General features: G+C 39.2%; 1 protein-coding gene across 2 annotated transcripts in view; it reads right to left on the bottom strand.

Annotated features, from left to right (window-relative positions):
- Nucleotides 1-14964, bottom strand: part of LOC149312142 (protein lin-7 homolog A-like) — a 59921-nt gene that overhangs the window by 11176 nt on the left and 33781 nt on the right. For both annotated transcript variants that reach the window (XM_089524035.1, XM_089524034.1), the window contains exons 3-4: nt 3565-3636; nt 155-364 (exon numbers count right to left, since the gene is read on the bottom strand). In XM_089524035.1, coding sequence (XP_089380161.1) covers nt 155-364; nt 3565-3636 — 282 coding nt within the window. The remainder of the gene's footprint in view (nt 1-154; nt 365-3564; nt 3637-14964) is intronic.

Raw genomic sequence — 14964 nt, 5'->3', positions numbered from 1 at the left:
TTTCTCTTGATACCATACAGACTAGAGCAGTGCATATTATCCCCCCCCCCCCCCCCGGCAAAACTAGGACTTTTTAATTTGCTATATTGGTCATGAAGCCCTTTGAATAAGCACAATTCAGAAAAATCAAAATCAGTGCAAACTGATTACATACCACTCCATTGACTGAAAGCAGCTGGTCTCCGCGTTTGAGTCCTCCATGCCTCTCAGCTATTCCTCCAGGAATTATGCGAGAAATATAAATAGGAGAATTTTGTTCCTTTCCTCCCATGACATTGAAGCCAAGGCCTTCATCAGTCTTTGGCAGTTCTACCACCCGGGGGTGAGAATGGCCTTCACTGGCTGCAAAAGCCGCAACGGTTGCCTAGAAGATAATGTACCTCTTTAGCAAACAGACTGCATCTACACTGCAGAATTAATGCAGTTTCACAATGCTTTAACTGCCATGGCTCATGCTAGGGAATTCTTGGATTTGTAATTTTGTGAGATATTTAGCCTTCTCTGTCAGAGAGCTCTGGTGCCACAAGAAACTACAAATCCATTTCACAGGATGAAGCCATTGCAGTTAAAGCAGTGCCAAACTGCACTGATTCGGTAATGTGGCAACAGCCTTAGAGAAGCAACATGGCTGATTTTGTTTAATGGCTTCATTTCCACAATGCAACATTTTTCATTTCTTTGTACAGATGTGGCCTCAGAACTCTTAATGGAGTATATCAGTCCTGAGTTTCATATGCATTCAGATACCCAGCTGAAGCTACATCTACCGTAAGTACTTGTCCCAACTGGATACACCGGAGCAGTAAGATTTACATTTATCAAGTACTGTTGATTGACAAGAAGTCTAGTTTAGCTGAGACCAACAACTGAATTTAGCCTATAGAGTTCCTACTTATGTGAATATCTCATTAATGCAGTCAATGCACACAAAGGAAACTACAGTGTTCTGCACAGTGCAGCTTCTCTCCACATATGCATTCATGTTTCTGTAGCTTTAAGGAATGCTTAAAGTGGAGTAAAAGTTTCTATAATGTGGTCTCCCTATTAAACGTGAGCACTGATGAAACCAAGTTTTACTGACTGCTGTGAAAAAGGGGCCCTAAAAATGTAAATTTTACTAAAGTACATGTTTTCCTTCTAATGGATACACACTCTTTTCAAATAAATATTGTAAAATAATAGGGGGTTTTATCAGCAACCAAAGCAAGGCAGAGCTGTAGTGTACAAACTGAACTCTGAGCTAGCATTAAGATGCATGAAAGACTTGTCAGTCCTTAAGAGAAATCTGCATATTGGATTGTTTACATGTAGAATGGAACAGCTGGCCTGTAGTGATGATAAGGAAGGTCAGTAAAATCATTTCATTATGTCAGTACAATAACTATAGCTGATACACTTTTTGAACTCCTTAAAGTTGAACTCCTTAAAGCTGAAATAATGAACAGCAAGGCACCCAAAGTGTATTTTCCTTTTCACCTTTTTGTCATGGCAGGGGAGTATACATTCATTTTAAAAAATAAACCAGCGGGTTTACATTATGGAAACATTCTCTGTTAGTAGTTGTTTATTTCACAGGGGTTAGGGTAGAATCCCCAGGAAAATTGAAAAACCGTGAATAGAGGACTATTTTATTTAATTTTTATCCGAGAGAATATATCTCTCGGCATTTCTGTGTCCTCCAGCATGATTCTATGGCCAACTTCCACTGGTGAAAGTCGACTATTGATTCATGCTGGAGGACACAGAAATGCCTAGAAAGAACATGTTTTTCAGTTTTGCAAAGAGAAGTAGTGGAGGCAATGGCAAATATAGTAATCTGTGAATACTCAAATCTGCTTAAATCGCAAATGTGGAGGGATTACAATATTTATATGTTTCTTTGCCATACTAAAATATAAGGCAGAATCCACCAAATGTTAAGCATTTTATAGTTTCACCAGTTTTACCTGGAGATAATAAGCACATGCTTTTTCACTAAAACAAATGGGACGAGCAGGTGCTTAATGCTGGCTGTATTATTCTCATAGGTCCTAAGGCTGATATATATATTTATTAGGTATATTTGTTCAATGATGGAACTAAATAACATAAGTACGCCTTCTTAGTTATATAGGCAAATATTGTCATCATGCAAACATTGTAATCATGCACACATTCAATGTTAGACATAAATGCACAAGAAAAAAATGCAAAGCAGACAGCCCAGAAATAACCAGGAAGTATTGTGATACTGAAACATTGCTCTACAGTCCTGCTGTTCTATATGGATAAGAAATGAGAATGGCAGACCTCCTTGAGAGTTTTCAACTTTGATCTATACCATGTAGTAGTAATTTTTGTCTCCATCCACAGCAAAATAATTTAGAAAACATACAAAATAACTTTGGTGTTCACCTAAGATCAAACTCAAGCCACTCTAGAAAAAGGAGTAACATTACTTAAATTTACATTCCACAGCTAATATTAAAAAGTTTTGTATTACTGAAAGTGTTTTCTTTTAAAAACTCTTGTTTGGTAAGATGGCATTTAATGACATTGCTAATTAACTTAAAACATGTTTCCCCTATATCAAATCTTGATTTGATATCATTTAAAATTAATAGGATTCTGTCACTTGCAATAGGGGGGAAGGAGAATTAGCATGTGTGGCTCTTATTCACAAGTAACAATTCTCAGATTGTATGCAAAGCATTTTGGAGCACCTTTGAGACTAACTGTGCAGAAGACGTTATAGCGTAAGCTTTCACAGACCTGGTCCACAAAAGTCTATGAAAGCTTATGCTACAAGGTCTTTCACAAAGTTAGTCTCAAAGGCGCTACAAGATCATTTGTATACTGATATTTCAGACTAACATGGCTATATCTATGAATTCTACCCTCTCCAATTGTATGTATTTGTTTTGTAGAATTATTTTTTTTAAAGTTTTCTTTCTCCTTCCTTGCACTGGAAATACATTCATATTTTATCAAAAGCAAAGACTGATGAAGGAAGGAATTTATTCCATAGGGAAATACCTATTTACTTTATCAACGTTTATTTGTGTACAATAAAAACACAAAAGTACATTTCAGACTTAGTTACAAAGGCAATATTTCTCTGTGCACAGAACCTCTTACACATTTTTAAAGGAATCATCATAAAAGGAGCTGTTTTTCAGAAGTGATGAAAACACAGAACTGTTGTTGTTTTCTGTTCCAATAAATATGTGCTCATCACTTCTGAAAGTAGGACCCCTGTAGCCCCTAGTGTTAAGAAAACTGAGTACAGAAACTAATGGTCAATTAAAAAAAGAGCAAAATGGATTGGAAGCTGACTCCCACGCCACCCCAGCAAGCCGCTTATCTCTATAAAGCATTCTCTTTTCTTAAGCTACAGAAGCAGCACAAAGGTTGAATTTGTCATTATGATTGTTACCTGGGAAGTAGTACTGGTTCTAGACTCTGGGCTGCCACTGATGTCTAAATTTTCTTACAGTGTACACACGAATACCTGAAACATACACGCGCACAGTCAATTACTAGGCCACGTTGGGAGCGTATATTCTAAAGCTGAAAGCACCTTACCTTTGCAGTAGCCCTGGCACGGAATTCTGGGCATCCATTAACAGTTATGGTTTCGTGCATATACTGATATACCTAAAATGATTTTAAAAAACAGAAAAAGATATAATAATAATAATAATAATAATAATAATAATAACCATTTATTTATATACCGCTTTTCCTGGAGATCAAACCGGTTTACAGCAATTAAAATTATGACCGAAGCCATAATACAATGTAAAAACAGTTAAAAATACAATTACAATCACAGTTACAATATTAACAATTCAATAAAATCATCTAAGAATAACACAGTTAGATAAAATTACCAGATAGGGGAGTACAATCTCAGAGAAAATTGGGGGGGGGGGGGGTAGGCTTGTGGAAAGAGGTAGGTTTTTAATGCCCTTTTGAAGGCTTCCAATGACCCGCTCAAGCCGATATCTTCTGGGAGACCATTCCAGAGAATGGGTGCCATAGCTGTATAAGCCCTCTGCTGGGTTGTCACCAGTCTCACCTTAGGGTGTTCGAGTAATAGTTTCCCCGTAGTTCTAAGGGTGCGGGGTGGATTGTGTGGGGAGAGGCGTTCCTTCAAGTAACTCGGGCCCAAGCCATTTAGGGCTTTAAAGTAATACAGAAACACACAAACAGTTACAGAAACAAAATTAATAATACAAATTAAGTTAAAACTGGAAGTTAAAATGGTAAGGAGAAGTTAATGCTTGTTGCTTTAGTATTTCTTTTTTAAATTTAGGTTAGACAATTTCGTTTAGTGGTTTATTTATTTAGTTTGGTGGTTTGAGTGTTCAGTATAGTGGTTTGAGAGCTGGACTATAAGTCTAAGAATGGGGGTTGAATCCACACTCAGCCATGAAATCCACTGGGTGACCCTAGGCAAGTCACACTATCTATCTCAGAGGATGGTAATGGCAAATCCCTTCTGAAAATATCTTGCCAAGACAGCCCCATGCTAGGTTCACCTTAGGGTTTTCATAAGTCAGGAATGACTTGAAGGCACACAACAACAATGCAAGATGTTTTGTCTCTCAGTTGCTGCTCAGACAGCTGCTTGGTTGCTGTTTCCAAGGTGAAAGGATACAAAGAGAAAAGTAACCAAGATTGGTTGTTTTAAATTTGCAGTAGAGCAGTAGACACAATATCATTAAATAGGTGTTGGGGGCATTAGGGTTGCCACCCAAGAGGAAAGTGAGAGGTAGCCCGAAAAAGTTTTGGGGCCACAGAGCTAGATTTAAGATCTTATAAATTTTGTTGTTCATATTTATGGTCATAACACCATTGCCATGGAATGAATATCCCACCCCCATCTTAAAATCTAGGCAGCCACACCAACCACAAGAATTTTGTGGTGCTTGTTGGTGAGCAGGGTGCTCAAGAATATGTCCAGCCCCCTCCCACCAGCAAGCCATGGTGTGGCAAGCAGTTGTGACAAGATTCCACAGGGTATCCCTGTTGCTGCTTGTTGAGTCTTGGTTTGCTAGTGGGAGGGGGATGAATGCATCATCCTTCAATGATCCACATACCAGTGCCACAAAACTCATTTGGGGTTGGTGCAGCCACCTGGCTTTTTAGATAGGTTTTAGGGGATCAGATCAGGAGACGGATCACAGTTATATCAGTGTAACTATGAGGCAGTAGAGACTGGCACTTTGTGCCGGTCTGACTGCAGAGTAGGGCTGAAGAAGGGCTGAGCGTGCACATGCTGCAAGCCCTTCTTCCTCTGTCGGGGCACCATTTCCGCTCCATCACCTCCCTGGATCTCTTTAAAAAGAGACTTAAGACCTTTCTTTTCCGTCAAGCTTTCCCCCATGTGCCTTGATATTTGCGATCTCCCCCCTGATCTGTATCTTGTATCATTGATTATCAACTCAGCTGGCTGTGATATGGTTTTATGGTTTTTAACTGTGATTGAATTTTTATTGCTCAGTTTTAATGTTATGTATATATTGTGATGTCTCTTGGTTTATTGTATTTTGTATTCTTTGTTGTTCACCACTTTGATCAGTATGGAAAAGCGGTATAGAAATAATAATAATAATAATAATCATCATCATCATCATCTTGGTGTTTACACGGCGCCTGTCATGATGATGTCCCTCGTGTGCAGCACCCAAACAGCGCAGCACACAAGGGGCATCATAACATCATGCCACGGTGGTTATGGCCCCCCTTCTACAGTGCAAAAAGAAGCCCTTTTTGGGGCTTCTTTTTGCTCGGTGCGCAGGCCGCAGCATGTGGATGCCGCAGCTTGCTTCCAGGGTAGAAAGGGGCAGCATCTTGCTGCCCCTTCCTGCCAATCTGTAGAGCCCCTACATTTCCTATGCAGGATCTTGACTGAGGGTTTTAGCCACTGAAATTAACTGACAAATTAATGGACAAGTTATTTAACTGACAAGTTAATTTATTCCATAGGGAAATAGTGACTTTAGCAACATTTGGTAATGCTTTACCATGACAAGTGTTGAGGTTGCACAGGCTTCCATGTGTCTACTTTATAGAAGACTGTTGCCTATTTGAAAGGCAGTCAAAGGATAGTCCTACATTTGCAGATACCTATCTTGGTTTGAAGGTCTGTTCACAATTGGTTCTGCTATTAGAGTGCAGCTCCAGGCAGATTACTTTGGGTGTCATGAAAGGAGAGTGACTTGCTATCCACTCCATTTTCATTTATTTTTAAATGCCAGATTAAAGGAGAGGGACTTTCAGGAGTTTCTTGCTTAGATGTCAAGATAACTTGACCAGCCTTGTGTATTATAAAACTTGACTGGAAGCAGAGTTGCCATTTGTTACTGCATCTTTGCCAGCAAAACATTTTGGGATGGCCCTAGAGCTGTCTAATGCAAGTCCTATTTAAAGATAAAGAACCATATGAAAAGAGAGTAGAGAGAGAGAGAGTTGCCCATCAATCATTAATATCTGGAGAGAAGAATGAGCAGATGTACAGGCTGCAACAATCTGAAGGAGGAGCCTTGTTGCAAGTCCTTGTCTCAGCTTCTCTCACTGGCAGGAAGGGACTGGAAGCTTCATCCTCCTTGTGTCTTGATCACCAGATTTGGCTGCTGGCTGTTAAGGTGAACTGAGGGGGCATTTATGCAGAGTTTTTTTAAAGTAAGACAACACAGTCTTCCTGAATGCAGAGCTGTTATATATCCAAACTGCAATACTGAAAGCCATTTTTTCTAAATTTACATCTGTACATGTGAGTAAGCATGTATGTATTTTATATCAAAGATTCAAAAATATATAACTTAGCTTCCAGATTCACTGAGGAAGCAGCTCATGCAGGGTTGACAGTAAGATACTAAGGCTGCTGGAAACTAGCTTTGATGGAAGAAATATAAAAGCAGCTGTCCATTTTTTGTGGGTCACTTTAACAGGGGTGAGAGCATATGTTCTGCTATGGATATTTTTAATGGTTTTCATTTTGGATGCAGTCCTGTCTTTTTCTCAAATCACTCTGTTGCTTAAAAGTAAGCAGGGAATAAGAACATAAGAAGAACTCTGCTGGATCAGAGCACAGACCCAACTAGTTCAGCATTATGTTCACATTGCAGCCAAGTGCAAAGGCATCCTTCCATTCAAGGACATTAGGATCCTTTACAAGTTTATCAGGTTAGAATGCTGTTACTTGGCTAACAGACTAGACCTGCAGTGAAGGATGCGCTATTGTGTCCAGGTGGATGAAATCTGCTCTGACCTCATGGCCATCTGCTGCACGTTGATGTCTCTAACCTGAATTGCTGCCTCATAAATCAAAGCCTTTTAAAACAGACACAGTTTTAAAATTAAATAAATATATACCAAATTGCCCTCAGCATTCTACCTACCACCAACCCACATCTGCCATCTCCTGGCATAGTAACCTTGAGAGAAAAATCTGTCACTGTGTGAAAGACTGAAGACTGGAGTAAATGTCCATCTGTGTTTAATTTCTTTATCCATTGACATGTAAAAATCAAATCATTGAAAATGTTTGACTGTAATCTGGGAGTAGTGGATATTATATCTCTACAAATGATACACAATATTAATTTAAGCAACGAAAGGTTTAATAGTCTTCCTAAAAATCCTATCAGATGTCTCAGAAAGAGCCATTGCCATCTAATAATGGATAAAAACACTTTGCATGCACATGAAATTTTGCTTCTGCATCTTACTTTAAAATCAGAGTACAGTATATAAATGCAACATTGTGAAACATTTTATAATGCCTTCCAAAGCTCAGTGTTTCCATCTGGTTTCAGACCTGGCTATGGCATGGAGACAACTTTGGTTGCCTTGTTGGATGACCTATGCAGAGAATTGAGCAGGGGGAGTGTGTCCCTGTTGGTCCTGCTAGATCTCTCAGTGGCTTTTGATACCATTGACCATGGTATGCTTTTGACCTGTCTTTCTGGGATGGGACTTGTGGACACTGTTATGGAGTGGTTCTATCTTTCTTGGAGGGGCAGACCCCAAAGGTGGTGTTGGGAGACTCCTGTTTGACTACTTGGCCACTGGCCTATGGAGTCCCACAGGGTTCTGTGTTGTCTCCCATGTTATTTCACATCTATATGAAACTGCTTGGAGAGGTAATCTGGAGCTTTGGGGTGCGGTATCATCAATGTATGGATGACACCCAACTGTATCTCTCCTTTCCACCTGACTCCAAGGATGCTTTTTCTGTACTGAACCAGTGTCTACTGTCAGTAATGGACTGGATGAGGATAAACAAATTGAAGTTTAATTTGGATGCAGGAGACACACAAGGCAGAGATGCTCCTGGTCAGTTGTAAGGCAGGTCAGGGAACAGGGACACTGTCTGTGTTGGATGGGGTTACACTCCCCCTGAAATCTCAGGCTTGCAGCTTGGGTGTCCTCCTGGACTCCAATCTGAGCCTTGATGCCCAGGTCTCAGCAGTTTCACAATTAATTTAATGCACCATGACATGCTGGTGTGATAAATAATCAAGTATAATTGCTCTCACTTGAATCTTTAGTCCAAGTGAAAAATGTCCATGTTTATATAATGTAAAAGATTATTGTGGAGACTGGCAACAGCCAATGGGAGCTTAGCCAAGAAAAGGTGGAGGCTACTCCCAGGAGCAAGTATAAATAGGAAGAGAGGTGCATGTGTAAGTTAGATAGCAACAGAGTTCTGAGTTGTTCAAGGTTTATTAGACCCTGAGGGGTTTTAACAGCCAAGATGGCTGAGGTATACTACTGAGAGGAGCAACTGGATAGGGGTTCTGAGTACCCAGGTTAAGGACTAGGAGAGTCCTTGGTAAAGGGTGTCCAGAAAAATCCCAAGGATTTTTCTGATAAAGGTGGTGGAAATTACTATAAGTGCTTGAGTCGCAGTTGGAACTAAGAGAGTTCAAGTGTGAGAGTTTAATTAAGGTGATTAGGGAAGTCACAGTTTACTGGAAAGGATATAAAGTAATAAGGAAAAAAATTACAAAGACAAGCTAAATGAAATGTCAAACTGTGTAACAAAGTATTTAAACACCGTATCCAATGTGAACACCATCCACTAAAAGAGATACTGTACTCAGTCTGACTTATAAATAAATCTATTACTTTGTTTCAACAAGCAGCTGTCTGGAGTGATTTCAGAAGTACTTTAAAAATGCTACCAACATTAAGTCTTTTAGGTTGGTGACACACTACATAGTGGGTGTGCGGCAGTCAGAGAGTAGTTGGTGCTAAGCTGGGGAAAATTTGTAACCGAAGGATCTGGCATCAAGAGAGCGTTATAATGCAGGAGACACACAAGGGAGTCATGAGTTTGAGTCTCTCCGTTACATAATTGGTGGTATCAGTGGCAAACAGAGGAAAAGAGAAAAGGTTTTAAGAAATTTTGGCAGTGCCACTTTTCCTCAAGGAAAATTAAAGAAACCAAGAACTCCAAGATAGGATTGCAGAAAAAAACAACACCAAGGCCTGTTACAGACAGCCAAAATAAAGCTGCTTCGAGTCACAGTGGAGGTAGTGTGTTTCAATGATGCATGCGTCCTAAGAGTCCAGAAGCCACACCAAAGCCACGCTCCAGTCCTTAGGGCTGGAGCGTGGCTTTGGTGCGACTTCTGGACTCTTAGGACGCATGCATCATTGAAACACCATACCTCCACTGTGACTCGAAGTAGCTTTATTTTGGCTGTCTGTAACAGGCCCAAGATTCTGGCCACCATTAGTCAAGCAGAACTTTAGATACAATGATGGCTTTGCCATGGATCCCCTCCAACCAGCTGCAGTCTCTACATAAAGGAGGTATCTGACTGGGACTAACACGTAGGGTCACATTCTCAGTCATCATCTGCCTAGCACCTAAAAAGGGGGACAATCAAAGAAGGTACTGAACTAGCCTGGAGAACTCAGGAAAATGCCTACTGGATCTATAAAATGTAGGTGTATAATGGTTTAACTGGCTAGCATATTTTATTGGTTCCCAAGTAGTGAATTCTGCAGGGGTAGTTGGATTTCCCCCCTGAAACAACAGCCAACTACCACCACCACCACCACCATCATTATTATCCCACCCTTTTTCCTAAACTGGGATTCAGGGTGGCTCTCAGTATTAAAAAAAATAGTACAATTAAAAACTTACAAAATAGTACATTAAAATAGAATTAATTTATTACAATATTAAAACAAGTTACATAGTAAAAGAATAAAACAATTAAAAAGATTAAAATGTTAAAAATACAATATGCCATCCCATGCTTTAAAAACCTTCTGTTTTAAAAGCCTGTCTAAACAAGTAGGTCTTAGCCTACCGGCAGAAGGATAACAATAAAAGTGCCATTCTGGTTTCCCTGGGCAGGGAGTTCCACAGTCTAAGGGCAGCAATGAAAAAGGCCCTCTCTTGTGTCCCCACCAACTGTGCTTGTGATGTTGGTGGGATAGAGAGAAGGGTCTCTCCCAAGGATTGCAGAGCCCAGGCCAGTTCATACATGGAGATATGATCTGTCAAATAGCCTGGACATGAGCCATATAGGGCTTTATAGGTCATAATCAGCACTTTGAATTGTGCCTGGAAATGAACTGGAAGCCAACGGAGCTGTTTCAAGAAGGGCATTGTGTGATCTCTGTAACTTGCCCTTTAACAACTTGGCTGCAGCTCTTTGCACCAGCTGAAGTTTCCAAATACTCTTCAAAGGCAGCCCCAAGTAGAGTCTGTTATAGTAGTCCAAATGGGATGTAACCAAGGCATGTACCACTGAGTCCAAATCCGGCATTTCAAGGTATGGGTGCAGCTACAAGTTTTAAATGTGCAAAAGCACTCCTGGTCATTGCAGAGACTTGGGCCTCCAGGTTCAGACCCAAGTCCAGGAATACCCCAAACTGTGAATGTGTGTCTTCACAGGATCCCTATTTTCTGATCTGCCTTCTGACTGACCAGGAGCACATCTGTCTTGTCTCAATTAAATTTCAATTTGTTTGCCCTCATCCAGTCCATTATTGATGCCAGATACTGGTTTAAGACCAGGACAGTCTCCTTGGATTGAGGTGGAAAGGAGTAGTAGAATTGGGTTTCATCTTCATATTGAGGTCACCTCACCCCAAAACTCTGAATGACCTCTCCTAGCAGTTTCATGCATATGTTAAATACCTTTGAAATTCAGGTGAGTTTCTAGATTGGCCTCCACAAACAGAGTTGGAAGTGGGGACTGAAAATGAAGGGGATATGAAGGTGTGCACATACAAGATTTTATGTACTCAAAACCAGCTCTTTGTATTACAGTCATTACTAGGAAAAATAAAGCTGCTTATCACAGGTGTTGTTGCTTAACATGCACAAGTTAATGAAATGTATTATCATGGCCGAGCACATAAACTGTATCCAACTTCAGTCCCTGGAATACATACAGTCCGTGAAATACAGTATATATTGTACCATACAGTGAAAGAGTCTGTCCCTTGTAGTTGTTTTCCTTTACTCATTGTTTTGCAGAACTTCAGCTTCTTTTAATCAAAGAAACTAGACATCTACTAAAGCCGCTTGGGATTAAAAAAGAGCATTACTCATGGCCAGCTACTAGCTACCTTGTTTTAGAAAAGTCATAAGCACATCTAGCACTGGAGTTTACACTTCAAACATCTGAGAAAAGGATACAAGATGAATGACAGAGAAGCAGTACAGCAATCTGTTTAATGCCACACACATCTCTAAAACAGATAGCCAACAATTGCCCAACAATAATTTCTTAGGGATTATATTTTACCATATCATTAACACGGTCAATTTCACTTTTAGAAATGCTGGTTGAATCTTTGTCTTTGAAAAAAAAAATAAGTGCTTCATCTAGACAGAGGACTCTTAGTGCTACCAATCAAAAGACATTGTCCATCTGTTCTGTCTTTTCCTTCTTGGGTTTGTTTTGTTTTGATAGGAAAAAAAGAATGGAGGAAATGCTAGGAAAATAACTAATTAATGGACTTAAATAACTAATAGTTAATGAAATTTGTCAACTATGATTAGACTTTTGCAAGTTTACTGTAACAGTTCAGAACTGGGGAAAGTCAAGGCTATAGTCAAAAATATACTTCTGAATTTGTATCAAATTGTGATGTGTTGACAGTGAGTACTCTGAAAATAGTCAGTGTCTAAAATCCAGGAATATGTATTCTCCTTATGGACTTTAGAGAAGGAAAAGCATAAAAGCATAGGATCAGTTCTGTGAGTTCAGATCAATAAATAAACTAGTCCTCCATTCTGTTTCAATAGTGCACAGCTGGATACCTTGGGGGAACTTACGCACAGGCTATAAAGACAAGTTTTCATCTACTACAGTCAGCCCTCTACATTTGTGGCTTTGCGGCTCTCATTATTTGTGGATTTGATTAATATGCTCTACCTAGAAATTGCTTGGTCCTCCAGCACAACTCTATGGTGCCAACATTTGGCAGCAGCTGCACTGGAGGGCCTAGAGATTCCTAGAGAGAACATGTCTAGGCATTTGTTGGTCCTCCAGTGCACTTCTATGGTCAATGACCAGCATATATTGACCAAAGAATTGTGCTGGAGGACCTAAGAATTCCAAAAAATGTGTTATCTCAGGTTAAGAAAAAAATATTGGTGGTTTGTTTTTGTTTTTTGAATTTTTTCCCATTTTCATGGGGGTTCTGTGTCCCTAACCATAGCAAATGTGGAGGGCCCATTTATTTATAACAAAGTCAGGTATTTCCAGGTCTATTGCCTGTAAATAAAGAAATTCCATTTTGCTGTCATGACCAAAAGCTGTTGGCAGAATGAGTGGTCATAACTTGTGTACTATAAAAGGGGCCCTTGGACATTTGCTGGGGTTTGGTTCCAGGACCCTTTATAGATACCAAAATATGTAGATCAAGTCCCATTAAATACAACAACATAGTAAAATTGTGTCCCTTATATAAAATAGCAAAAACAAGCTTTGCTTTTTGAAATTTTTTTTTTATGGGGGGGATATTTTCAAGTCATGGATGGTTGAATGCATGATTCTGATCTGTGGGTATGAAGGACCTTTGACTAATGAGTTCTTGTGGCTCTGTCTGAAGTAGCCGCAGCTATTAAGAATGACAATGGCTGGAATTCTGATGGTATTTTACATGTGCGCAAGTTCCCCATGGAAAAAGTTGGACTGTCAACATTCAGTTCAAGGTTGAGGAAATGGAGTTGAACATGTGGTACCATTGTGTCTGCAAATGCACATGCAGATGCACACATGAGGATGCATATGTGTATTTGGTTGCAGATTTTGGCATGCATTTGGGTGTGCATTCAGTTGCCCAATACAAGGACTTTGTTGCACAATTAATATGTGGCTTAATATGTGGCGATTTATATTATAAAAGTCTGATGTAGGAATTCAGTTTAGATTCGCTCCCTGTATTATTGGCCAGATTATGAAAAACATCCAGATCTTTTTGTGATGCATCCATAGCGCTTTTCAATATGTGCTATTTGCTGAAACCAGAAACGCAGAAAAACTTGATCCTAGACATGACAGATAAGAATGTGCCAATACAAAGATGTACATAACCATTTAGGGTTATCAACCCCATCAGAATTAAATTGGAGTTTAATAACAGGAATGTTAATGACTTAATTAAGCATTGCAATTATCATAAATTATAATTTGCATAATAAAACAATTTCAAAGTCAAAGTTTATTTGCTAAGACAACATGTGACTCTGTGCATACATGCATGAACACAATGAAAAGAGGCAACAATCATGGGATCAACTAAGCTGCTTGCTTATTGGCCAAGCTGGAGGCTTACAGGTTGTTCCATGATTTATATAAACTACTGATTCAATATTTACATGTGATTAGAAACAGTCAGCATAACCACTGATTAAATGTGTATCACTGATTAAATACATGCAAAAGTGTGTGCAGTGTTTATGTTATTATTTATGCTATAGTTTATGTAATAACAGAAAATAATGCTACGTTTTTCATAATAAGCACTAGGAGCAACAGCCCTTTTTATAAAATGTAAATGAAAATCCTCTTGTGAGAACAAGAAATTATAGCATAAGGGAAAAGGTGGAAGAAAAAAAACAGCACTACAGTCCTTTCTGTCATAGCTAATGAACTGCAGTTCAGTAATAAAGCATATGCTTGGCATGCAAGATAAACCCATTCATCTCCTGGCAACTCCAGTTAAAAAGACCTCTGGCAGAAGGTCTAGGTAAGGTCTCTACCTGAAATAGAGGAATAGATAGCTGGAATAGAACATATGGTAACAGTGGGACCAACAGGCTAAGAATAAGGCATGCTCATAATGCCAGCCGATATGCAGAGAAATTACTCTCCTTCTTACCTAACAGCTTTTATTCAGATATTTGAAATGCACAAAGATGGTATGATTTATGTGCCTAATCTGTATGTTAAAACTTTCTGTTGAAGACCTTCTAGGGGTTTTAAGTACTAAGCAGTCTAACCTTCCTCAACATAATACATGTAAGATTTATCAGACTGTAATGCACACTTCACTGTTGATTTTTTGGCAATGTACAACAACTTTTTTGGGTCTTTTGTGGTCTTTTTAGGTCTTTTACTTATCTTTAGCTCTGTCACTTGTTCTTATATAGTTCAAAAAATGTTTGTTTTGTGATTGTTCCAATTGTTCCACCTAAGTCCTAATTTTGTTTATATTTTCTTTTTTTTATGTAACATGTGGTGGAAATTTCTATTTAATAATGGTATACAGATTTCTAAAAGCAAATAAAAAAAGCCAATCAACCAAACATGAAGAAGACCACTGTTGAAGGATGCACCGCATATACAGCATGCATGCCTGACATCTCCTAAAGGAATCAGATAGTTGCTGATGGGAAAGTATACTCTATGAGACTCCAGGGAGCTTCTATCAGTCAGGGAAGACAATATTCAACTAACGGGCCAATGTTCAGAATGAAGCAGTTTCTGCTATCAG

This window comes from Sceloporus occidentalis, unplaced genomic scaffold (genome assembly GCF_023333645.1).
Source record: "Sceloporus occidentalis isolate IW3139 unplaced genomic scaffold, rSceOcc1.0.p SCAF_5, whole genome shotgun sequence".
Taxonomy (NCBI): domain Eukaryota; kingdom Metazoa; phylum Chordata; class Lepidosauria; order Squamata; family Phrynosomatidae; genus Sceloporus; species Sceloporus occidentalis.
Note: the sequence above shows the minus strand (reverse complement) of the source record. Positions and strands in the feature narration are given on the sequence as shown.